The following is a 27,133-nucleotide window of genomic DNA, read 5'->3' as shown; positions in this document are numbered from 1 at the left end:
GTGATATATGAATCTATGATTTGTTTAATATATTTTTGATGATTATTCTTAATTATTATTATTATTATTATTATTATTATTATTATTATTATTATTATTAATAAGTATATATTTAAGGATTAATATTGTGTATAGTTTTTGTGTTTCTCAATTAATGAGAAGGATTAAGGATTTGCTTTCTTTTTTATACTTCATATAGTCTTTTCTGAAAGTGCAAAATAAGGATACAAATAAATAAAATCCCTAACGGCCCGTTTGGTACATGGTATTAGAGAGCGGTAATGGTAATAAAATTAAGTAATGAAAATTTTGGTTGTTTGGATGCCTTCAATGGTAATGGATGGTAATAAAATAAGGTAATGAAATTACCAAAAAGGGTCATTTTCATTACCATCAAACAACATGGTATTAGGCGGTAATGGTAATAAAGTATTACTGTGGTAATAAAATAAGGTAATGTTGTTTCGAGTTGAAGAAAAAAAATAATGAAGAAAAAAAAGGTAATGTATGTAATTATCCAAAAAAATATTAATATTAAAAAAAGAATCATTAGATAGAATAATTTAGATACAATAATGCTTTTAGATACAAATATACAATAATGAAACTAAGAGTCATTACCATTTTTTATTACTAACAACCAAATGCAATCAATGGAATATTATCTTCCATTACCATTCTTTAGTCATGCATACCAAACAAAAGAATCTTCATTACCAATTCTCATATCCATTCCTTCATTACTATTGCCATTACAACATTTTATTCCTATTACTTCATTACCATCAATCAAACGGGCCGTAAAGTTTTTAATTTTCCTATATGTGGTTTTATTTTTTTTTAGTAATATCTAATCAACTGTCAAATGTCATCAAATTTCTCATTTTGATTTAAATCATCTTAATTGGTACGTGTTAAAATAAAAACAATATCGATCAACATTATTTTTCAATTTGATATGAATTCAATTCACATCACCATATATCGATCAACAAGAAAATTAATTCATCCTCTCGGAAAGTTATTGTCCCTATTCGGCTACATTAACTATTTTTTATTACGTTAATTAGAAAAAATATACAATAATTACCACAAGCACAAGCTTAAGGAAGGTTTACCTTCCTTTTTTTTTCTTTTTTATTTTTTGAAAGGAAGGTTTACCTTTGTTTTAAAAAAATATAAATAAAATGAAAAAAAGAGAGGGGGTTAGATTATATTAAAAAAATATAAAGAATTATCTATTTACATTTTGTATATATTTGTTTGGACATTAGAAAATTTGTATTTATTTTTTAGAAAAAGGTACTTAATTAATTCTTGATATTAAAAATATTTTCTTAAGAATAATTCTAGTTTTTATATAATCTCAAAAATAGACCTACAAAAAAAAATATAACCCCTCTTGAAACCAAACTAACAAAAAAAAATAGGGTTTTCAATGTGAGATCAATTTCTTGAATACTGAAAATCAATCTGACTAAATACTAAAAGTTTCATATTTATGTTTGACTTCTCAAGTATTATGGTTATGAATATGTTAAAATAATTTTGAATTTTTTTTTTCAATATTCTAACGTTATTAAGTGATATGATTAGTATTTAGTATTTTGAATTATATGGGTTGGATTCTTAATACTGTTGATATTGTTAATTATAATTTAACATGTACAAATTGTTTGATATTATTAGTATTTAGTACCTGTTATGCATTTATATTGTACATAATGAAACAACATAGACATTGTTGAAGTAGTAAACCTCATATGAGTTTATGATGATGGTCATAGTCATCAACTTATTTGACCTTCACTTTGATTTGTGGAACTTGTTCAAATTAGGTGATTTTGCGACCCGAATCAACTAAGTTAACAAACACTTCCTAGTTCCACCTAAAGGTCTTCTAAGATATCAAAATTGCTAGAGTATGTAACATATTTTGAAATCTCAACCATCAACTTAAACTTTTCGTTGAGTTGGTTCTTTGACATAGAATCAGAAGTCATCGTGACAAAAGATTACGTGTTTGAAGCTCAAAGACCCCTTAAATTCAAGTAAAGTATTTTGCAATTGATATGAAGAAGGTCTGTGCAACATTCACAATTCTAGTCCAATGGGCAAGACACTCGTGTGAGGGTGCATGTTAGAGTATATATATATATATAACATATTTTGGAGCCACAACCATTAATTTAAGTTTTTGGTCGAGTTGATTCCTTGACAAAAATTATAATGTGGATGCAGCAAGGGGTGCTCCACTACTAATATAATGTCTGAAGAAATTGATTTGATGACATGGACATTGTCATCTTTCAACTACAAATTAATGAAAAATGATGATTAAGTGTTTTCTTTTTCTAACCTTCAACTTAACGAGAACCCATAATTTCAATTCCTTTCCAATTTGTCACTAATTACATCATGCCTTTAATAATTCTTTTTAATTTTCTTAATTAAATATTATTACTTACGTTTCTTTTTATTTTGCTACACACTTATATCTTGAGCATTTTAATTTTGCTACTGATCACACAATTTCATACTCATGTTTTCTTTACATTTATGAAGTATATTTTATTTTAGCCGCTATTTTATATTTATAATTTCCCACACTAAAATTATTATGCTACTCAAGGGCAAGTGCATTTGAAAGGCAACAAGAAACAACACATGCAATAAGCATGTTGTTATATACGGTGTTCAAAATAGATCGGATGATCTGAAATTTACCCTATATTGTAATCGAATTCGATTTGATCAACTTTAAAAATAATTTACAATTATGTAAAAATAATATAGACAAAAAATTCAATTTTAAACCAACCCGAAATCAACCCGATAACCCGAATATTTACCTTTACTAACTAATGTATGCTCCTCAATTTTTTAGAATGTGTTGCAATTTTGCTTAAAAAACTCTCATATAAATAATTAAAGCGGACAAATTAAAAAATACAGACAAGTATGAGCGTGTTCAAACCGTAAGTCAAACTCACAAAGAAATAGCTATATTTTACACAGTAAGCTAGCCTACTTGACTAGAAGTATATTTCTAATTAACTGTTCATCAACTGCTCGTTAGTTACTGTTTCTTATTAAGATTTGTTTTTCACTAATATATTCCTTCCATCAAAAATAAAAATTAATCATCGCAAACCCTTAAAATTAACAATAATTACAACTATAAACCCTATATTTAAAAATAATCTAAAATGATTTCATATTGATCATAATCATTATCATACCATGTGTATCTCATTCATAGGCAATTATGATCGGAGTTTAGGGAAGAAAAGAAGGGGACAATTCATACCCATAAAGGAGAGTGTGGCCAAAAATCCCATCAGCTTTATTCTGTTATCACATTGCACTTTTAATATTTGTCTATGCATATTTTATATTGTTAATAGCTCAATTTAAATATTAAAAATGTATTATGTTTTATATTTTTAATTAGTAAAAAAATAAGTCATTTAAAATTTACATTACTATAATTTTTCTTATATATTATATTATTGGCTTTTAATATTTGTCTATGCATATTTTATATTGTTAATATCTCAATTTAAATAGTACAAATATATTATGTTTTATATATTCTAATTAGTCATAAAAATAAGTCGTTTAAAATTTCCCATTACTATAATTTTTCTTTCTCCAAACGTCACAAACTCACACGCCACCTTAGATGAAAAGCCACATATTAAGGTATGAAATGTTGTATATATTATGAATTTTGTATAAACTCAATTCATCTTTGAATAAATCCAAGATTTCAAAGTGAAAGAACGAAAAAAGAGAGTAAAACACAGATAAGTTAATTATAGTAAATCCAATGTTAACAAAAATTCCAATATAATTGAGCTAAATAAAACTTTTTAAATTATAGAATACAAGAAAAAGTTTGAACAATGAGAATCAAATCCAAAACCTAATCTAGAAATAGTGATACTTGCTCCACTTTTAAATTTTACAAAAGTTAATACTTCAAAAATAAGTTGAATTCCATATAATAAAGTGAAGAAACAATGCATTAGTTAGGGATCTGGGTAATTTAGAACTGAAGGTGTTATATTGAGCTGAACTTATAGCATATATCAATATACATAACTATGAAGTGCAGATATTTCATAAGGCAAGTAGATATCATCTCGATACTATATGGCAATACGATAAGAAAGTATATTAATAACTTGTAAAATATACATACTATCTTGAATTCATACATGTGAAAGAAACCTACCAAAAGAATGAAAAACAATAACAAAGCTAAGACAGCATGAATTTTCAACAGTTCAAGCCAGATTTCGGTCAATTGAAAGGAAAAGCCAACTAATGTGGACATTGTTCCACCCCAAAGAAACAAGGCATAGCCTTACTATCTATATACACTAGTATTAGTAAAGGACCTTAGCCCTAGGTTACATTTGTACTATATATCTATGCAATATCCATAGCAGTCATTTTTTTATTGTGTATTTATTTTTTTAATAATACCTGAATTATTAATAAAAAATTATACGACATCTACATTAGAGATAAAATTTAGCAAGTACATAACAACTTTGACCAAATATAATTTAAAATTAACAAAACTACAATCGTTGTATATGAGATCTGACAATTCTGAATATTCTCTTCCACATCGTTGTTTGATACAACCTTTAACGAGGGAGTCTTTCGATTTGTTGTAGTCTTGACATAGAATTAAATTTGATGTAGTTGATAGTAATTGCAATTTTGGTATCTACTGCATCATCTTATTAATCTCTACCAACAAATCAACTAGAGATCAAAATTCATAACCCCAAACTCTCACAAAGAGAGAGATTAAAACCCAATATATGGGTAGAATCAACCTAATAAATTGGTAGAACAACTCTCCTGTAAGAAGAGGATAAATATTTATTCTAGTCATATTCAAAAAACTCATAATGGAGAAATTATGGGTTTACTATCAACCAAAAGGTTGATAATAGCCCCAAACCAACTATAGAGATCAGAGTTTTTTTAGAGAGAGAAGAGAGAAAAAGAGAAGGAGGCAGCTCTTCCTCAACAGTTTTACTTCTTTCTTTCACAACTTATTTAGAGTAGGGATGGTTATAGGTCTAGGATCCTGTTGGACCCGCCTCTTTTTAAGGGTCTGGGTCTTATTTTTTGAGACCCATCGGATCTGAGTCGGATCTAGATCCAGAAAATATTTGACGGGTTTGGGTTCGGGTCTCAAGGTCCAGATCCGGACCCAGACCCAGACCCGACCTCGAGACCCAGATCCTAGACCCGCTCCAGACCCGCCCCATGACCATCCCTAACTTAGAGGATGTTTGTCAAATGACTGATAGCTGGTAGCTAATAGTCAATTATGATGGCTGATTTGATCAGCTGATTTTATTAACTGGTTTGACCAGCTGATATTGAACCCGCTGCTATAAGCAGGTTGTTCAAAAACATCTTATTCGTATTAGTTTGTTGTTTCAACCAGCTAATTTAGTAAACACTAACATTAGCAGATTTGACCACCCAACCCTTTATTTATATCAAAATAAGCTAAAATTGCTCAATAAGCTAATTTGTCAAACATCCCATAATAAACAATTGATTTTTTCAGCTAGTTCAAACGCCAATGAAAACAACTAATATGTTCATATGGTTAAATAAGACAACTAAAAAATTAATAACCAATTGCCAAATACTCCCTTGATCTGTTTGATCATGTAACTAGGATAAGGGACTCGGAACATTTGTCGTTTGAATGACTTTCGGGTATTGCATTTTGGGTCAACTTAATTTCAGATCTGGAACATATGTAAATATCATGGCGATTTTATTTTTCACAAATTCTTGTATGAGACGGTCTCACCGTGGGACGTGGCTCGTACTTTGATTGAATAAGCCAATAATAAAAATTTTTAGCATATGGAATTCTTGTTTTGAGGTCGTCTCATCGTGAGACGGTCTCTCACAAGAATAGCTCTTAATTTTTTGAAAATATTATTATGGGTGGGGCTGGATATACTTGGTTTATTAATAGTATCAAATTCGGACAACTCTATTTATGTCTAAAAAATGTGATATAAATAATTAAATTCTTTAGGAGAAAAAGTAATACTACCTAAAATAAAAAATGAGAACATATGAAATAGAAAAAGAAATGGTATATAATTGTACAAAGAAATATAAGAAATAAAAGATCATTATGTTAGTAGCGTTAGTAATTCATGATATATTGTCCTAATACCAACATTGGTTGTGATATACTAAACCTTATAATTATTATGATGTTATTTTCGTATTAGAGATAGGTCTTGAAATTTTTTGATTTTTACCTATTAAAATATAAAATAGTTCAAGATTGAGTCAATTTTAAATTTTCAAATGAAATCATTATATGCAAACATAGCATTAAGGAAAGCTATTATGACATCAAATACAATCTCTAATGATTATATACGTTATAATAATATTTTTAAATCGCAACCATCATTTAATTTCTTGATTCTCTATTACATTTAAATTTGATCTCTAGTAATTATTTTTACCATTTTAAATTTAATTTAGTAAATACTCGATCTTATTCTTATTTTAATTTCTAAGGTAATGAGAACTAGAAACTACACAATCATACACATTATTTCATTTCGGATACTTTTATTAGTTTATTTTAATCTCATACATCCTTTTTTTCTTAATTTCTCATAAAATATAATTTTAATGGAAGGAGCGAGGCAATATTACCATTTTGCGAAGTCTAGATGAGAAATAAAAAATATTTTTTTTTGAAAATAGAAACAAAAAATAAATTGACCAATGTTAATAAAAAAAAAAGAGTAAAAATGATGAATGCCATAAAAATAGAAGAAATAAATAAAATTTGATATAAAAGTCTGTCAAATCTATCTATCAAGCTAATTGTCACCTCACATTCAATAATCAATAGTCACATAATGTGATTCCTAGCTGAGCTTCCACAATCCACACATTAAAAAAATTCTAATAAATGTCAATTACATCAATATGAGACATCACTCCACAATTCCACACACGATCAAAAATTAGGTCTTGGAATTTTAAATATGGAAGCCCATTTATAAATAATTTAACATTAAACAATAAGTAGTATGACATAGAAGGCTACAAGTACTACTATATCACAATTCATGACACCCCTTAAAGCATGGGTTCAACTATATTTTTATGTCTTCAGTCTTATAGTTGTTGTGTCCTTTCTTGCTTGGTATTTAATTTTTATTTACATGGGCAATACTTCTAGTTCCCCTTCATTTAACATTAAAGAAAAAGTTAGATATTATTAAAAATAATATAACTATATTTAATATTAAATGAAGGGAGATTGAATTGTGTGAATGAAAATATAGATGAGAGCTAGTTAGAACGTGTGGATGAGATCACAATGAGATTAAAAGAAAGTAATGTATATATTTCCTATAATAAAAAGATTTAAAATTAAAGAAATAATAATCAAAAATAAAATTGATGCTAAATAAAAGAGACAGAAAACGTACATTTTAGACAATAGCGTCTCTTTATATATCCCTAGTCTTAAATTAAGTCTTAAGTTAAGAGGGTTTAATTAAGGTAAGTCTTGATCTGAAGATTGAAGTTGAAGATTGGAGTTAAAGTCTGAAGCATAGAGTAAAAATATGGTAATGGTTGCGATTACGCTAACAAAACGGTGATGCGGTAATAGGAATGATGCGTTTATCGTAATGTCTAAATGTGGGTAAAACCAATAACTATCCTTTGATACGGCGCAAAATGTGAATGTTTTTTTTTACATATTTACAACGTGAAAATATGAATTCTTTGTTTTTAGATTATGGTATGAAGTGAGGATAAAAATATAAGTTGTAAAAGAACAATTACTCAAAAGTTGGGAATGTTTTGGGATTTCCATTAAGGTGGTGTTTGTTTGTGGGAGAAAACAAGCTTTAGTAGACTGCGACTTGTAGGAAACAGAAATTTGATCAAATAAATATAAATATAGTTTGAGTAATTCAACTTAACAAATAAATATAGTTTGACCAATTCAACTTAGTAACTCAATTATACAATGATTTGATCAAATTTTACTTAATACTTTCTCCGTTCTAAAATACTTGTACGTTTCGACTTTTTATGCAGTTCATTGCGCTAATTTAATTCTTAATATCTTTAATTATGTACAATAAAAAAATTATAACAATTTTATATTAATAATCCTTGCATTGAAACGAATCAAAAAAGATTTAACTTCACTATGTTTTAACTTATAAATTATAATTAGAAACTAATTACAAATTAAAGGTGATGGATAAATAGTGCATTTTCATGTTATGTAGCAAATAATATGAAATGGAGGAAGTAACAAATAGCAAACGCATAACAATGATGTCTTTTGATCAAGCACAACAATGTATAAACAATTTAAGTTTGAATGAAAATTCTCTAAGATGTGGACAATAACTCAACCACCAATAAAAGACACCCACATAATCTTCAAAATAAACACACTTATTTGTTTAAATCATTCCTATAAATACAAATTTCTCCGAAATAAAATTATAGAATAAATCTGCATAACAAAAGTCAAAATGCTCGAACGAGCAACAACTCGCTATGAGCTTACTTTGTTCGTTTTGTTCTTGTCCTGGACATTAAGATTTGATACTTGTTTTGTCTCACTATATGTATAGTACAAGGGATTTTTCCCTAACATGTGGTTTATAGTCCAACATAAAGAACCCACTAAAAAATTTATATCTACATACATTTATTTTCCCACGCTTAATTTAGTGTGGGATGATACTTGACTTATGTTACATTTTGCCATGCTTATTAAGTGTAGTGATATTTAACCTCTCTTATAAGTACGGGAAAAATGTGCCAAAGACAAATATTATTAGTTTTGTGCTAAAAATTACCCATACCTATAACTTATAAGTGTGGCTATAAATAAGCGTGGGTATTTGCCAAAGTGATGTAATTGAAATAAAGAAACACACACTACAACATGCACAGAATATTGCATCAATTATAAAAAAAATAGGGAAAATAATTTTTAGAATAATCCAATATTTTAGCAAGTTCTCAGGATTAATCCCAACATTGAATCAACCCTAAATAATCCGACTTTTAAGATTTGATTCCCAGGAACGTTGTTCCTTTATCGATTACATGTTCAAATTTTTGTAAAAATCAAAAGTGAAATTTTATTTTGGTGATTTTGAATTTTTGGCTTTTCTGCAATTTTTTTTTAAAATTCGCGTTGTAACTTTGAGCTTTCAACTTTTCTATGTGGTAGATAAAATGTTAAATTTTTAATTAAATTATGTACTTATTGCGACTAGATTTCGAAATATATGGTTAATTAAGGTAATCACGACGTTTATTTTTTGAAAAAAATATCATTATGTTGGTAAAAATAGCATAAAGTTAACAAAAAAATTCCTTTTATATACTACATAAAAAAAACTGAAATGTTAAGATGACCACATAGATTAATAAAAAAAATTTATTCTACCACGTATAAAAAGAAAAAACTTCTGAGTTACCACCACTAATTTCTCAATCAAAAATAAAAACCCATTAACTATGAAAGTTCAAAAGTTAATCTTACTCCATCCTTCTTCCTCATTAAAATAAAAATAAGAAAAAATTATAGTGAATAATACAATTTTTTGTTAATTTTTCTATAATAATACCGAATATTGATTAACTATAAATAATACCAACGTAAAGGAGTGTTTTCCTAGAAAATTCCTAACATGTTAAAAATTAAACTACATGTGATTATAAGACAAAAAAATTGTTAATTTAGTTAATAAATTAAAGTTGGTATTATTGTAAGAAAATACCCCTAAATTAATATTATTTATGGTTAATCAATAAATAGTATGATTGTAGAGAAATTAACAAAAGGTTATAGTGTTTAGTGTAATTTTTCCTACAAATAATCCCACTAAATTTATTATCCTTCTTCCTCTTCTCAGCAAAACTCCATACAAAAGAGTTGGCTCTGGAATCTTCAGGAAAATACTTCTCTAATTCATCAGAACGCTATTTCTTCATCATCATTGAGTATTCAATAAATGTTTGTATTTTTGTGGTATTTTGGTCCCAATTTCCATTCAACTTGAAAACTGAAATTTGATACCCAATTTAACCCCAACCTTCCTCCATTTTCACATAATCATACATATTTCTCCAATAACTTCCGGTTTCAAGTAAGGTTTCTTCTCTAATTCCCCAATTTCAATTCTGATTTTACTTTTTTTGCTTTAACCTAATTTGCCATAATTTATAAGCGTGATTAATTGTGTTAACATTACTCCACCAGAATACCAGATTTAACTTTCGTACCCATTAACCCTAAATTAACCCCTAAATTAACCCTAACCTTCCTCCATTTTCACATAATCATATAATTCTCCAATAACTTCTGATGCCAAGATTTCTTTTCTAATTCCCCAATTTCAATTCTAATTTTACTTTTTTTTTGGTTTTAACCCTAATTTGCTAATTATTAATTACTCCATGGTTTTCTCTATAATTTTCCATATTCATTGCGTGTATTTTGTTTAGTGAAGACTTTTCCTTAGACATTGTTGAAGACATTTGTTCTCTTGGCACATCTTTATAATTCGCCATATTTTTTATGGTCAAGTCACCTTAATTGTCCTATTTCTATTTTTGGTATGAGTTTTTTGACTTTTATGCCCTTAGTAGCTTTATTCTATTTTCAATTATAACCTTCATTATCCATATTAATTTTCTTCCCTTACATTAAAAACACGTAATACCACCTTTTTTATGTCTAAAAACGTGATATAAATAATTAAATTCTTTAGGAGAACAAGTAATACTACCTAAAATAAAAAATAGAACATATGAAATAGAAAAAGAAATGGTATATAATTGTACAAAGAAATATAAGAAATAAAAGATCAATATGTTAGTAGCGTTAGTAATTCATGATATATTGTCCTAATACCAACATTGGTTGTGATATACTAAACCTTATGATTATTATGATGTCATTTTCGTATTAGAGGATGACATAGGTCTTGAAAATTTTTGATTTTAAATTTTAAATTTTAAATTTTCAAATAAAATTGTTATATGCAAAAATAGCATTAAGGAAAGCTATTATGACATCAAATACAATCTCTAATGATTATAATTATACGATTATAATTAAATCGCAACCATCATTTAATTTCTTGATTCTCTGTTACATTTAAATTAGTAATTATTTTTACTATTTTAAATTTAATTTAGTAAATACTCAATCTTATTCTTATTTTAATTTCTAAGGTAATGAAAACTAAGAACTACACAATCATACACATAATTTCATTTCGGGTACTTTTATTAGTTTATTTTAATTTCATCCATTCAATTTTCTTAATTTCTCATAAAATATAATTTTTCTCCATTTTCTTGATATTTCCACAACATGCATAATTGTGGAAAGGAAGGAGCGAGGCAATATTACCATTTTGCAAAGTCTAGATGAGAAATAAAAAATAATTTTTTTTGAAAATAGAAACAAAAAGTAAATTGACCCCAATGTTAATATAAAAAAAAACAGAATAAATAATGTCAATGCCATAAAAATAGAAGAAATAAATAAAATTTGATATAAAAGCCTGTCAAATCTATCTATCAAGCTAATTGTCACCTCACATTCAATAATCAATAGTTACATGATGTGATTCCTAGCTGAGCTTCCACAATCCACACAAAAACCCGATTCTTATTTGCCGCCACCCTTTTTATTTTATCGCCACTCCCCACCTAATGAAATTACAAATTTGCCCCTAAATTTTAAAAATTTACAAATATGCCATTGGAGTTAATAACGTTTCATTTTTATTTTTTTTAATATTTTTTAATATTTTTTATTTATATTATTATTGTTATTATAATTATTATTATTTTTGTTATTATTATTATTATTATTATTATTATTGTTATTATTATTAAACCACAATAATAATAATAATAATAATAATAATAATAATAATAATAATAATAATAATAATAACAACAAAAATAATAATTATTATAATAACAATAATAATAATAATTTTATAAAAAACAAAAATAAAATTTTAAAAAAAAACAACAGTCGCACGGTCGAGTCGCACATTCTGTGCGACTGGTTTTTTTTTTTTTTTTTTGAATTTTGACTTATAAAATTTCTTTTGTTTAATTAATTCATTTTTTAAGTTATTATAATTATAATTATAATTATTATTATTATTATTATTATTATTATTATTATTATTATTGTGGTTGTTATTATTATCATTATTATGAAATTATTATTTTTGTTTTAATTATTATATTTAATTTATATTTTTAAATGTTATTATTATTATTTTTGTTATTATTATTATTATTATTATTATTATTATTATTATTATTATTATTATTATTATTATTATTATTATTATTATTGTGGTTATTATTATTATTATTATTAAATTATTATTTTTGTTTTAATTATTATATTTAATTTATATTTTTAAATGTTATTAACCCAAATGAATATGGCGGTAATATTGTTTACGGCCCCAGTAAGATTGATGACTTCAAGCCGACCACACCGTCCTACGTGGACAACTATTCCACCTCATTTAGAAATATACACCTCATTTAAATTTTTATTTTTTTTAAAAAATTTTTATTATTATTGTTGTTATAATAATAATAATTATTATTATTATTAAACCACAATAATAATAATAATAATAATAATAATAATAATAATAATAATAATAATAATAATAATAATAATAATAATAATAACATTTAAAAATATAAATTATATATAATAATTAAAACAAAAATAATAATTTAATAATAATAATAACAACCACAATAATAATAATAATAATAATAATAATAATAATAATAATAATAATAATAACTTAAAAAATAAATTAATTAAACAAAAGAAATTTTATAAGTCGAAATTCAAAAAAAAAAAATAAAAAAAAAAACCAGTCGCACAGAACGTGCGACTGTTTTTTTTTTTTTAAATTTTATTTTTGTTTTTTAAAATTTTTTTATTATTATTGTTATTATAATAATAATTATTTTTGTTATTATTATTATTATTATTATTATTATTATTATTATTATTATTGTGGTTTAATAATAATAATAATAATAATAATAACAAAAATAATAATAATTATAATAATAATAATCATATAAATAAAAATAAAAAAAAATAAAAAAATGAAAATGAAAAGTTATTAACTCCAATGGCATATTTGTAAATTTTTAAAATTCAGGAGCAAATTCGTATTCATAAGGAGGAGGGTGGCGATAAAATGAAAAAGATGGCGACAAATAGTAATGCCCCTTAAAAAAATTCTAATAAATGTCAATTACATCAATATGGACATCACTCCACAATTCCACACACGATCAAAAATTAGGTCTTGGAATTTTAAATATGGAAGCCCGTTTATAAATAATTTAACATTAAACAATAAGTAGTATGACATAGAAGGCTACAAGTACTACTATATCACAATTCATGACACCCCTTAAAGCATGGGTTCAACTATATTTTTATGTCTTCAGTCTTATAGTTGTTGTGTCCTTTCTTGCTTGGTATTTAATTTTTATTTACATGGGCAATACTTCTAGTTCCCCTTCATTTAACATTAAAGAAAAAGTTAGATATTATTAAAAATAATATAACTATATTTAATATTAAATGAAGGGAGATTGAATTGTGTGAATGAAAATATAGATGAGAGCTAGTTAGAACGTGTGGATGAGATCACAATGAGATTAAAAGAAAGTAATGTATATATTTCCTATAATAAAAAGATTTAAAATTAAAGAAATAATAATCAAAAATAAAATTGATGCTAAATAAAAGAGACAGAAAACGTACATTTTAGACAATAGCGTCTCTTTATATATCCCTAGTCTTAAATTAAGTCTTAAGTTAAGAGGGTTTAATTAAGGTAAGTCTTGATCTGAAGATTGAAGTTGAAGATTGGAGTTAAAGTCTGAAGCATAGAGTAAAAATATGGTAATGGTTGCGATTACGCTAACAAAACGGTGATGCGGTAATAGGAATGATGCGTTTATCGTAATGTCTAAATGTGGGTAAAACCAATAACTATCCTTTGATACGGCGCAAAATGTGAATGTTTTTTTTTACATATTTACAACGTGAAAATATGAATTCTTTGTTTTTAGATTATGGTATGAAGTGAGGATAAAAATATAAGTTGTAAAAGAACAATTACTCAAAAGTTGGGAATGTTTTGGGATTTCCATTAAGGTGGTGTTTGTTTGTGGGAGAAAACAAGCTTTAGTAGACTGCGACTTGTAGGAAACAGAAATTTAGTACTCCTACGTAACACTAATAACAAATCTAAAACAGGAATACCAAATCTGGGGATTCTGTTGCATGCTTGTTTTTTAAATCCAAACAAGTCGTAAATATAGGAGCCGGAATTTTGTACCTATTCAGATTTTGTTCGCCTCATCTTCCATGTACTTCAACTGTACAAGTATTATTTCTATTATTGTATCACTATAAAAATAATTTCATTGTAACATTATTTTGGTGATAATTCATTAAAGTGTGTACAAGTCTTAAAATAAAAAAGTTATGAAGGAAATGGTGACACTTATAAGTATAAGTAACATATTTATATAAAAATTTAACACTATTTTTCTTATATTTATAAAATTAACACAATTTCTCTTAAATTAATAAAATTTAACACTATTTCCCTTACACCTTATATAATGACAAAGAAAATAATTGTTTTTGTATATAGCTAGAAAAATAAATGTATTTTTAATTTTTTCATTAAAACCAGAATATTTTTAATAAGGACTAAGAAAATAAATATTTTGTACACAACATAATAAACTCATTGTTTTTAATTTCTAGCTTGACATTAATAAAAACACAACAAATAAAGAATTACAAATTCTTAAATAAAATGATTTTATAGTGAGACTATTTCTATTGGGTTGGATAATATATATTGGGTTGGATAATGTATATTTAGTCTTTTCACTTGATCACTTAATTATAATTTTAATGTGATAAATTAAAGATATAGACTAATTATACGACTTCATCTCATAATGACACATTCTCATACAAAATGAGCGGAGAAAAAAATAGAATAAAGATATTTCCCCTATTGACTAACCCCCTTCGTTTCCTCAAAGAAAGTTTTCACTTTTTATTTTGGGTGTTTCATTTGTTGTCCCTATAAAAGAAAATTCATTTATATCATAAATTTTGGATAAAAATAACTTTAACCATCCTCATTTTAATATTTTAACAATGCTTATAGGCTCCACATATTTTCCACTAACTTTATTTTAACATTTTTATATTTTTTATAGTCTCCACATGTTTTTCACTAACATTATAAAAAAAACTCCCTTCGTTTCCTAATATTCTTCCCGTTTAGAATATTCTAATTTGGAGAAAGAAATTTAATTAAGATTTTAAAGACATATAGATAGATGATAAAATTTTTCCATGAGAGATCTCGTTACATTCGTCCTAATGTATGCATTTTTATTGTATACTCCCTCCTATTCTTTTCAGTTGTCCCATTTAGTTTTTTGACACTATTCGTTAATCACTCTTAATTTGTATTTTATTCTTAATCTAAACATTAAAATATAGTAATGTGGAATCTTGTTTTGATTCGTCTCAATGTAAATTTTATTAATATCAAATTTTTATAATTTTTAATTATGCACAATTAGAGATATTTAGAATTGAATTAGTGCATTGGATAGTGTGCCAAAACTAAATGGGACAAATGAAATGAATTGGATGGAGTATCTTTTTACAATTTTTTAAAATTTACTTTGAAAACAGTGTAAAAAGTAAACGAGATGAATAAAAAAGAATACAGAAAGTATTTTTTAAATAGTTGTGATCTTCATATTTTTTCTACTAACTTTCTTTTAATATTTATAGTTCTCACTTTTCTTCCATCAAATTTATTATTTAATAAAATAATATATCTTGTATCTAAATTTTTTTTATAATTTATGTGAATATTCTTTATGAAAACTTTATTAAGGAATGGAGGGACTAAGGAGTAATATTTCATAAAACAGTGATTATACTATTTCAATAAGCAATCCTCTGATACAGCTATGCAATTCCTTCATCGTCCCAAATAAACCACTATTTCAAATTCTCTCAAAATAAACGACATTTCAATTCTCCTCAGTTGCCAATTTCATTCAACCGAAATCCGCCATTATCATCTTCACTACACAGCTAAGTCATTACTCTTCATTCAACTGAATTTCACTATTGTGAGCAGGTAGTTTTTTTATATTTTGATTTTTTTTGTTTTCAATTAACAATTTGAGGCTAAATTCGATTCTAGGTTTTCGTCAATTTATAATTTGAATAGTGATTTAGGTTTGGTACAAATAATTTGGGATGAAATGTGATTTAGGTTTATATAATTTAGCGTTTTCGTCATTTACAATGTGAAATGTGAAGTGTGATTTTCATGATTTTATAATGTGATTCTGCATTTTTGGCATTTTCGTTATAAAGTTTAGGCTTTTTAAAATTAAGGCACAAAATTATTTCTCGAATTATAGTCGTACAAACAAAAAGGTGTAACATTTTAATTAAGTTGTCGGATTCCAATTGTTTAATCGGAGATGACCGGTCTGCTTACGATTTACTTTTGACTAATCCAAGGTGACCTAATTAAAATAAAAAATTGTTAATCAATTCACCAAAAAAAAGACAAAAAATAATAATAAAATAATCAAAATCAAAATCAAAAAAGATAAATTAAAATAACAAAATTCTCACCTATTTAATCTTACCACGTTCGGTTTTCTAAAACCTTCTCAAATTAAAACTGACGAGGATTAATGGTTTAGGTTCAAGTTCGGTTTTGGGTTTGTCTAATTATACTCATCCATCTCTAATTCAATTTTAATATTTGGCGGGAAAAACGGTTTTACCGTTATACATTATATACAAGGCTACAAGATTGTTTGTTGGTATTGTAAGTTGTATATAATAAAATCATGAGTAGCACTTTCATTAATTTCTTTGCCTATTTGATCCCATTCGTCCTACTTTCTTTCTTTCTTTCTTTCTCTGATATTTGTTTTCTTGTTTGCCTAACAACAAAATCATGAAAACAAGCACTTCCTTTGATCTTCCATTTGATATAATAACCCACATTTTGGCTATGTTTCCTGTGAAAACTCTAGTGAAATTCCGGGCAGTGTGCACATCCTGGCGCACTTACATCGAGTCCCCTTATTTCATCTCCAAGCATCGCGATCTTTACAATAAACACCATTCCAAAAACTCCCATTTACTGATTACATCAATTCGTTCTGGACGATTCTACCTACGACGTGTTACCAACGATCAGAATTCAATCACAGTTACTCTTCTTGCTCCTTTTTCTGCTGATTTTACAATACCATGGACTTATTCAGTCTGCAATGGGTTATTTTTACTGAGCTTATATGGTGATCGTCAAAAGGGTATATATTTGTGGAATCCCTTCCTCAGAAAATTTTTTATTCTTCCACCTTGTCCAATTGTTACTCCCTTTCAAATTCCTAATTATGTTATAGGATTTTCCACCTCTTGTGATGATTATAAGGTGCTTGCCTATCAGCTTCGTACCATCATTAATGGTAATGAGTATGAGGCCGCCATGGCAGTTTATTCACTTAGAAATCACCTTTGGACTATTAAAATCAATCCAATGAATGTCGATGCTTGGACTTCATTAAGGGTCCCTTTTTCTTATAACAAATACGTTTTTTGTGGATGGATAGTATATTGGTTTACTGAAGGTGATCCAAGAATTATCCACTCTTTTGGGTGATCCAAGAATTATCCACTCTTTTGATTTTAATACAGAAGAATTCAATAATGTGGCATTACCCGAGCCACTGAAAGAATGTGCGAGTTTAATTCTTTTCACCATCGGCGAGTTGTTAGCTGTTATATCATCGTTCTGCATATAGGTTATGGAATTAGAAGTTAAAATGATTTTAGAAGCATTTGATGTATGATATGACTAATAAATCAATTTTGTTCTAGTAAAATGAAGTTTGGACTTTGGAGCAGGCCCGTACACACGCATTTAACATGTCAGTAATTGGGAAATTGACTCAATTCAGAACCAAAAAAGTTGGTTTTCCGGACAGTGCTTTCTTCCATTAAGTCCACAGTTAAACAGTACCAAATAACTAAACAATTATCAGGTCAGGAGGTCTGATTTCACTGGTTGAGGCATGATTTCCAACTATTCAATGTTCAGACTTTCTGTTAAGATGTGTGTGTTGGATTCACTCTCTCGCATCATGAAGCAACAAGTGATTCATGAGACATATTTTTGACACCGAAAAACAAAACCATGCATCTATGTGGGCATTTAACAAATATTTCAACTAACTAGAAATAACAACAAATTAACAATTGATTGATTACTAATTTCATTTGATTAACATTGCCAAGTGAAAGTTGAACATAGGCTCCTTAAGATGCCAAAGAGCTCCAACAATCAGGAGTGAATTTAAGGACTGATTAGAAGGCTCAAGGTGCAATGACGCCTTGCAAAATAGCATACTCATAATAGTGTTGTCTTTTGATTAGGCACATTATCATCATCATACCCGGTATATCTCACTCATACGAACTATGATCATGGTCTAGGGAGGGAAGATTCATCATCATCATACTTAGTGTATCCCCTTACACCCATAAAGGAGAGTGCGGCTAAACATTTCCTCTGCTTGAGAAATATCCACAACAAAGTATAAAAAATGTTAAAAGTCTTGAGGAAAATCCTCTATGATGTGGACAATAACTCAACTACCAATGAAAATAACCTATATAGGAGTATTATTCAAAATAGACACATTTATATTTTTTTGAATCAATACTATAAAATACAAATTTATTTGACATTAACTTACAAAGTAAATCTACGTAACATAAGCCAAAATGCTCGAACGAGCAACAACTCGTTTTGAGCTTATATACTTGTTCATTTTGTTCTTGCCTTGTACATGAATATTTGATACTTGTTTTGTCTTTTTATATGTATAGTACAAGGGATTTCCTAATTTACTCTAAATTCCAACTAAAAGAACCCACCACAAAAAAAGTTACATTTCACTACACTATTAAGTGTGGGAAGATATTTGACTTATTAAGTGTGTCAATAATTAACTTCACTTAAAATTAAATGTGCAAAAATGCATGCCTGGCACAAATGTTATTATTTCCGCTAAAATTTAGTCACAGTTAAAGTGTGTCTATAAACACACAACGGTACGCACAGAATATTGCATAAACAATAAAAATAAGATTTAGGCGAGATATGCGCCGTATTCTATTCATCATCTCCTTCCTCTTCGTTCCATTCACCCATGATTCCATGAATTAACCCTAACCTTCCTCAATTTTCACGTGATCATACATAATTTTCCAATAACTTCCAATTCTAAGTAAGATTTTTTCTCTAATTCCCCAATTTCAATTCTGATTTTACTTTTTTTTTGTTTTAACCCTAATTTGCCATTGTTAATTACTCCATGGTTTTCTCCATAATTTTCAATATTCATTGCGTGTAGTTTGTTCAGTGAAGGCTTTTCGTTAGCCATTGTTGAAGACATTACTTCTTTTGGCACATCTTTATAATTCGCCATATTCAGTGAAGGCTAATTAGAGGTGAGTTTGATTTTATTTTTCGTTGTTACAATATTTTCCCATATAATTATTGGCACACTTGTTTAAGCGTGGTAAATAATTTAGTCTCATATATTTTTTTAAAACAGCTGCCAAGTTTAAGCTTTTTAAAATTCCAATTGTAACATTTTTTTCTGGATTATAGTCTTGAAAAATTAAAAAGGAGTAATATTATTATCAAATTGTCAGATTTCAATACTAATTGAATCGGATATAAACCGTTAATTTGGAATTTACTTTTGACTAATCTTAGGTGACCTTTGAAAATCAAAACCGACGACCATGAATAGTTTAGATTCAAGTTTAGTTTTTGGATTATCTAATTTTACTCTTCCATCTAAAATTCAGTTTTATTTTTTGGCGGGAAAATTAGTTATTCCGTTATACTTAGTCTCATATGTTTGTTTGTTGAGAGTTATTCCGTTATAATCTTACTCCCATTCGTCATTCTTTCTTTATTTCTTTCGATCTCATATTTTTTTTCGTGTTTGTAACAAAATCTTGAATGTTATGTATGGTATGTGTGACTTGAGTGCACAAGTTAATGTGTGTAATCATGTTTGTGACTCTTGGTTTGTGGAATGTAAATGGATGTAATTATGTGGTGAGTATTCATGATGAATTATGGGTGTTAATGAAGATTAATGAAGAAGAAGAAGGGACTTGATTTATGGTAGCTCGATCAGAATTCTGACAGAAGGATCAGAAAGGTCGCTCGACCTACCCGCTCGACCGAGCGAGTCATTTTAGTAGGTCGAGCAGTCATCCAGAATGCTGCTGATTCTCGCTCGACCGAGCGAGCTCCCTGTTTCGGTCGAGCGGATCCTCTGATATGCATGGGATGCTAGTTTTCGACCTTTCAAGTTCTTGGAGTTATTTCATATTATTCATTACTCAATATTAACTATGTATTCAAGTGAGCTATTGATATTCTAGTATCTAGTACTATATATAGGGCTCTCATACTCACACATCAAACACATCAAAACACAACCCCTAAGCCAAACACATAGCCTTTTGTTTTTATCTCTTACTCAATTGTAATTCTTCTTTGAGAAGTGTTGTTTATACTCATTCTTGATATAATATAAACAGAAACTACACACCACGGAGGACGTAGCCATCATTGGGTGAACCTCCTTAAATCCTTGTGTCCTTTTGATTAGCTTACATTGTCAAACGTTGTTTTTGTTCATTGTTGTTTGTATTGTTCTTAGCATCGTAACGGTTTTGGCAAACGTTTTCAATTTGTATCAGAGCCAAGTTGATTTTACGGTGTCTTAAGAAGTTGTTATTTGAGAATCATGACTACAATGAAGCTTGACATAGAGAAGTTTGATACGAATGTAAATTTTGGCTTATGGCAAGTCAAAATGAGAGCCATTTTAATCCAAAATGGTGTGCATAAGGCCATTGATGGTGTAGATAAGATGTCGGAAGGAATGTCCGCATCAAGATGGGAAGAGATAGACTCAAAGGCATTGTCGGAAATCCAATTATGCCTTTCCAATGAAATTCTAAGAGAGGTTGTTAAAGAAACAACAACCAAGGGTATATGGGAGAAGTTGGAATCACTCTATATGGCCAAGAGTGTTACCAATAGGCTATTTTTGAAAAGTAGACTCTACGATCTATGCTTGGAGGAAGGTAAATCTTTGAAACCTCACTTAGATGAATTTTACTCCATTGTTATGGATTTGCAAAACATTGATGTCAAGCTTGATGATGAAGACTTGGCAATTTACCTCTTATGTTCTCTACCCCCTTCTTATAAAAATTTTAGAGAAACTCTACTCTATGGTAGAGATAATTTGAGTAGTGATGATGAGAAGAGTGCCTTGACACAAAGGGACCTTATCGATTCACAATTATCACAAAAGTCACAAAGCAATCCTAGTGATGGTTTGTTTGTGAGAGGGAGGTCACAAGAGAAAGGTTCCACTAGTGGGAGTGGAAACAAGGGTAAAGGGAGGTCCAAGTCTATTAGGCCAAATAAAAATAAAACTTGTAATTATTGCAAGCTTAAGGGCCACATCAAGAAGGATTGTTGGAAGTTAAAAAAGAAAAATGAAGAGGAGGCTAGGGAAGGAACTAGTAATGCAAATGCTAGTTATGTGAATGATAGTGATGATGGTGATGTACTTGTTGCCACAAATGGGTACAAAGATAATGATGAGTGGATTCTTGACTCGGGGTGCACATTCCACATGACTCCCAACAAAACTTTCTTCCATACATTTAAAAGTATTGATGGAGGAAATGTTACCATGGGAAACAACTCGATTTGTAAGGTTGTTGGGATTGGGAGCATTAGAGTAAAGATGTTCGATGGGATTGTGAGGACCTTAACCGATGTTAGGTATGTTCCGGGCTTAAAAAAGAATCTTTTATCTTTGGGTACTCTTGACAAGATCGGGTGTAGAATCACTTGTGAAGGCGGAGTTATGAAGGTTGCCAAAGGCTCACTAGCTGTGATGAAGGGTAAGTTGAATGGGAGTTTGTATGCTCTTCAAGGTTCAACCATCCTTGGCTCGGCGAATGTTTCCACAAGCACAATGTCCGATCATGACACCAAACTTTGGCATTTGAGGCTTGGTCACATGGGAGAAAAGGTATGTTTGAATTCTCTAAACAAGGTTTATTTGATGGGAAGAAATTTGGGAACCTTGATTTTTGTGAACATTGTGTTTATGGGAAACACAAGAGAGTTAGTTTCAAACCCGCCATTCACAACACTAAGGGAATTTTAGACTATGTCCATTTCGATTTGTGGGGGCCTTCACGAATGCCCTCCCTTAGTGGTTGTAATTACATGTTGACCTTTATTGATGATTTTTCAAGAAAAGTTTGGTGTTATTTTGTAAAACATAAAAATAAAGTTTTTGATGTCTTCTTGGAATGGAAGAAGATGATTGAAAAGAAGACCGGTAGGAGCATCAAGACCTTAAGAACCGATAATGGTCTTGAATTTGTTGATAATAAATTTCTGAAATATTGTTCTAATGAAGACATTGTTAGACATAGAACTTGTGCAGATTGTCCTCAACAAAATGGTGTTGCGGAGAGGATGAATAAAACATTATTGGAGAGGGCTCGGTGTATGCTAAAACAAGCGAATTTGGGGAAGCAATTTTGGGCCGAAGCGGTGGCTACGGCATGTTATTTGATCAACCGTTCTCCTCATACCTCATTGAAATTCAAGTCGCCACAAGAAGTGTGGTACAACACTCCGGTAAATTATTCTAGTCTTATAATCTTTGGTTGTCCAGCTTATATTCATGTAAATGATGGTAAGTTAGAACCTAGGGCTAGAAAGTGTATTTTTGTGGGATATGGAGTGGGTGTAAAGGGGTATAGGGTGTGGTGTAATGAATCGAAAAGAATAATTATTTCTAGAGATGTTGTTTTTGATAAAAATAGCATGCTTGTATCTAGTATAGAAAAGTCCAATGATAATAATGTAAATGATGATGCACAAGTGGAGGATCAACCTCCCAATATTAAAGATGAGAAAAATGATGATGATGTTCAACAAAGGTCTCCCTCTTTGTCAACAACTAGGCAAAGAAGGAAGATCGTGGCTCCAAGGAGGTACATTGAAGAATGTGATTATGTGGTATATGCTCTCAACATTGCTAGCGAAGTCGAAGGGTTAAATGAACCATGTACGTACAAGGAGGCAATGGCCTCAAATGACTCAAGCAAGTGGTTGATAGCTATGAAGCAAGAGATGGAGTCTCTTGCAAAGAATGGGACTTGGGATATCGTTGAAGCACCGAAGAAAAAGAAAATTGTTGGGTGCAAATGGATATTCAAGAGGAAGGAGGGTCCTTTTAGTGATATTCCTCCCATCTACAAAGCAAGGGTAGTTGCAAAGGGATACTCTCAAATTGAGGGTGTTGATTTTCATGAAGTTTTCTCACCGGTGGTGAAACACTCTTCTATAAGGGCATTGCTTGCTTTGGTGGCGATGGAGGATTTAGAGTTACATCAATTGGATGTAAAAACGGCTTTTCTTCACGGTGAGCTTGAAGAAGAAATCTTTATGAAGCAACCGGAAGGTTTTGAGGTAGCCGGTAAGGAAAATCATGTGTGTAGATTGAAGAGATCATTGTATGGGTTGAAGCAATCTTCGAGGCAATGGTACAAAAGGTTTGATTCCTTTATGATTTCACATGATTTTATTAGAAGTTCTTATGATAGTTGTGCCTATCTTAAGAAATTTGAAGATGGTTCTTTGTTATATTTGCTCTTATATGTTGATGACATGCTTGTAGCATGTAGCTCTTTGTTTAAGGTGGAGAAATTAAAAGAGTTGCTTTCAAGTGAGTTTGATATGAAGGATCTTGGTGAAGCCAAGAAAATTCTTGGGATGGAGATTTTGAGAGATCGGGCTAAGGGTATACTATACCTTAGTCAAAGGAAGTACATCGAGAAAGTTGTGCAACGTTTCTCTATGGATGACGCTAAAGGTGTGTCTACTCCTCTTGCTTCTCATTTCAAATTATCCAAGAAGTTGTGTCCACAAACAAAGGCGGAAGAAGAGCAAATGGTAAGAATCCCATACACTAGTGCCGTTGGTAGTGTTATGTATGCTATGGTGTGTTCTAGACCCGACATTGCTCATGCGGTGAGTTTGGTGAGTAGATATATGTCTAATCCGGGGAAGGGACATTGGGAGGCACTAAAATGGTTATTGAGGTATTTAAAAGATACTTCTAATGTATGTCTTATGTATGAGAAGAATTCAAGCGAGCTAACCGGGTATTGTGACTCGGATTATGGTGGTGATCTAGATAATAGAAAGTCCACAAGTGGGTTCGTGTTTACTTTGGGTGGTTCGGCAATAAGTTGGCAATCATCTTTGCAAGATGTGGTTGCCCTTTCAACAACCGAAGCGGAGTACAAAGCCGTGGCCGAGTCATTCAAGGAGGCAAAATGGCTTAAAGGTCTTGTTGGTTAAATGTGCAATAAGGTGTGTGAGGTAAGTGTGCATTGTGATAGTCAAAGTGCAATTTATTTGGCTAGGAATCAAAACACATTTAATAGAAGGTCCAAACACATTGATATTAAGTATAACTTCATTCGGGATGAAGTTGAGCACAAGAGGGTGTTATTGAAAAAGATTGACACTACGGAAAATTCGGCCGACATGATGACAAAGTCACTACCTACAACCAAGTTTGAATTATGTGTTGACTTGGTTGGTTTAGCTCCTTGCTTGAAATAATGCCTTTGGGGCATTTGGGGTGTGTATGTTTTTTTTATGAAGTGGATTGATGAATGTTTTTGACTTGGGTGAACTCAAGTCAAGGTGGAGATTGTTATGTATGGTATGTGTGACTTGAGTGCACAAGTTAATGTGTGTAATCATGTTTGTGACTCTTGGTTTGTGGAATGTAAATGGATGTAATTATGTGGTGAGTATTCATGATGAATTATGGGTGTTAATGAAGATTAATGAAGAAGAAGAAGGGACTTGATTTATGGTAGCTCGATCAGAATTCTGACAGAAGGATCAGAAAGGTCGCTCGACCTACCCGCTCGACCGAGCGAGTCATTTTGGTAGGTCGAGCAGTCATCCAGAATGCTGCTGATTCTCGCTCGACCGAGCCACTCGACCGAGCCACTCGACCGAGCGAGCTCCCTGTTTCGGTCGAGCGGATCCTCTAATATGCATGGGATGCTAGTTTTCGACCTTTCAAGTTCTTGGAGTTATTTCATATTATTCATTACTCAATATTAACTATGTATTCAAGTGAGCTATTGATATTCTAGTATCTAGTACTATATATAGGGCTCTCATACTCACACATCAAACACATCAAAACACAACCCCTAAGCCAAACACATAGCCTTTTGTTTTTATCTCTTACTCAATTGTAATTCTTCTTTGAGAAGTGTTGTTTATACTCATTCTTGATATAATATAAACAGAAATTACATTGTCAAACGTTGTTTTTGTTCATTGTTGTTTGTATTGTTCTTAGCATCGTAACGGTTTTGGCAAACGTTTTCAATGAATACAAGCACTTTCATGAATTTCTCTTACTAAGATCTTCCATTTGATATAGTGTCCCACATTTTGGCAAGGCTTCCTGTCAATACCGTACTGGAATTCCGAGTTGTGTGCACATCCTGGCGCACTTACATCAATTCCCCTTCTTTCATCTCCAAGCATCGAAATCTTTACAATAAAAACCATTCCAAAAATTCCCATTTACTTATTGCAGAAAGTACTAGACAACTCTGCCTACAGCGTGTTACCAACGATCAGATATTAACCACTCTTGCTTTTCTTCCTCCTTTTTCTCCTGATATTATCATACCATTGATTTGGGAAGCCTGTAATGGGTTATTTCTAGTAAGCGTACATGCTGATCAACAGGGTATATGTTTGTGGATTCCCTTTCTCAGAAAATCTTTGATTCTTCCACCTTGTCCAATTGTTACTCCCTTTCTATTTGCTCATTATGTTATAGGATTTTCCCCCTCTTGTGATGAATATAAGGTGCTTGCCTTTCGAATTCATACCATCATTCAGGGTTATGAGTATGAGCCGGCAATGGCAGTTTATTCACTTAAAAATCACCTTTGGACTATTAAAATCAATCCAATGAATGTCGATGCTTGGACTTCATTAAGGGACCCTTTTTCTTGTGACCTATATGTTTATTGTGGAGGGATAGTTTACTGGTTTACTAAAGTTGATCCCGAAATTATCCACGCTTTTGATTTTAATACAGAAGAATTCAAAAATGTGCCAGTACCTGAGCCATTGAAAGAAAGCAAGAATTTAGTTCTTTTCACCATCGGCGAGTTGTTAGCGGTTATATCATTGCCCTGCATATTGGTTTTGGAAGAGCATGATGTAGAGTACAGATGGAGAGAATGGTGTTCGGACTCTTGGATTCAAAATGTTTTTGATATATTGGAAGAGCACTATTCATTTACTCCTAAGGTTTTCTTTGTTGAGGAGAGCAATACATTTCTAATCATTGGGTTTTGGGGTAGAATACAATTTTATGAAATTTCAAGTAAGAAGTTAGAATTGTTGAGGAATGGAGATGCTAATTTTCTTTTCGGGGGTGCTTATGTGGAGACTTTAGCGTTGCTTACTGGAAACGAAGGGATGATTTTCGAACCTTTCCCTTAAGGATGAATTGATTCACAAGAACTCATGGAGAACAATGAAAGTCTACACTTACACAATTACACTAATTTGAGAGTATGTGAAGATTGCTAAGCTTTTTCTGTTTTGTCTGTTATTAGATTGCTTGTTGTAAATAGGTTATGGTATTGGAAGTAAGAATGATTTTAATCAAAAGTATTGTTCATAGAATTAGTCACTCTTGCATAAAAGGTCCC

The 27,133-nt window shown here is 29.8% G+C and overlaps 2 protein-coding genes across 2 annotated transcripts; both read left to right on the top strand.

The window, feature by feature from the left end:
- The first annotated feature begins 17,183 nt into the window (after window positions 1–17,183).
- LOC130821717 (putative F-box/kelch-repeat protein At1g12870) lies at window positions 17,184–18,036 on the top strand. Its single transcript, XM_057687506.1, has 3 exons — window positions 17,184–17,544; window positions 17,638–17,726; window positions 17,845–18,036. Exons 1-3 carry the CDS (start codon window positions 17,184–17,186, stop codon window positions 18,034–18,036), a joined length of 642 nt encoding a protein of 213 aa, XP_057543489.1.
- A 7,064-nt stretch (window positions 18,037–25,100) lies between these two features.
- On the top strand, window positions 25,101–26,921 carry LOC130821716 (F-box/kelch-repeat protein At3g23880-like). The gene is made up of 2 exons (XM_057687505.1): window positions 25,101–25,164; window positions 25,840–26,921. Exons 1-2 carry the CDS (start codon window positions 25,101–25,103, stop codon window positions 26,919–26,921), a joined length of 1,146 nt encoding a protein of 381 aa, XP_057543488.1.
- Window positions 26,922–27,133: the final 212 nt, after the last annotated feature.

Source organism: Amaranthus tricolor, chromosome 8 (assembly GCF_026212465.1).
Source record: "Amaranthus tricolor cultivar Red isolate AtriRed21 chromosome 8, ASM2621246v1, whole genome shotgun sequence".
NCBI classification, from domain to species: Eukaryota; Viridiplantae; Streptophyta; class Magnoliopsida; order Caryophyllales; family Amaranthaceae; genus Amaranthus; species Amaranthus tricolor.
This window is presented reverse-complemented; position numbering and strand designations above follow the sequence as displayed.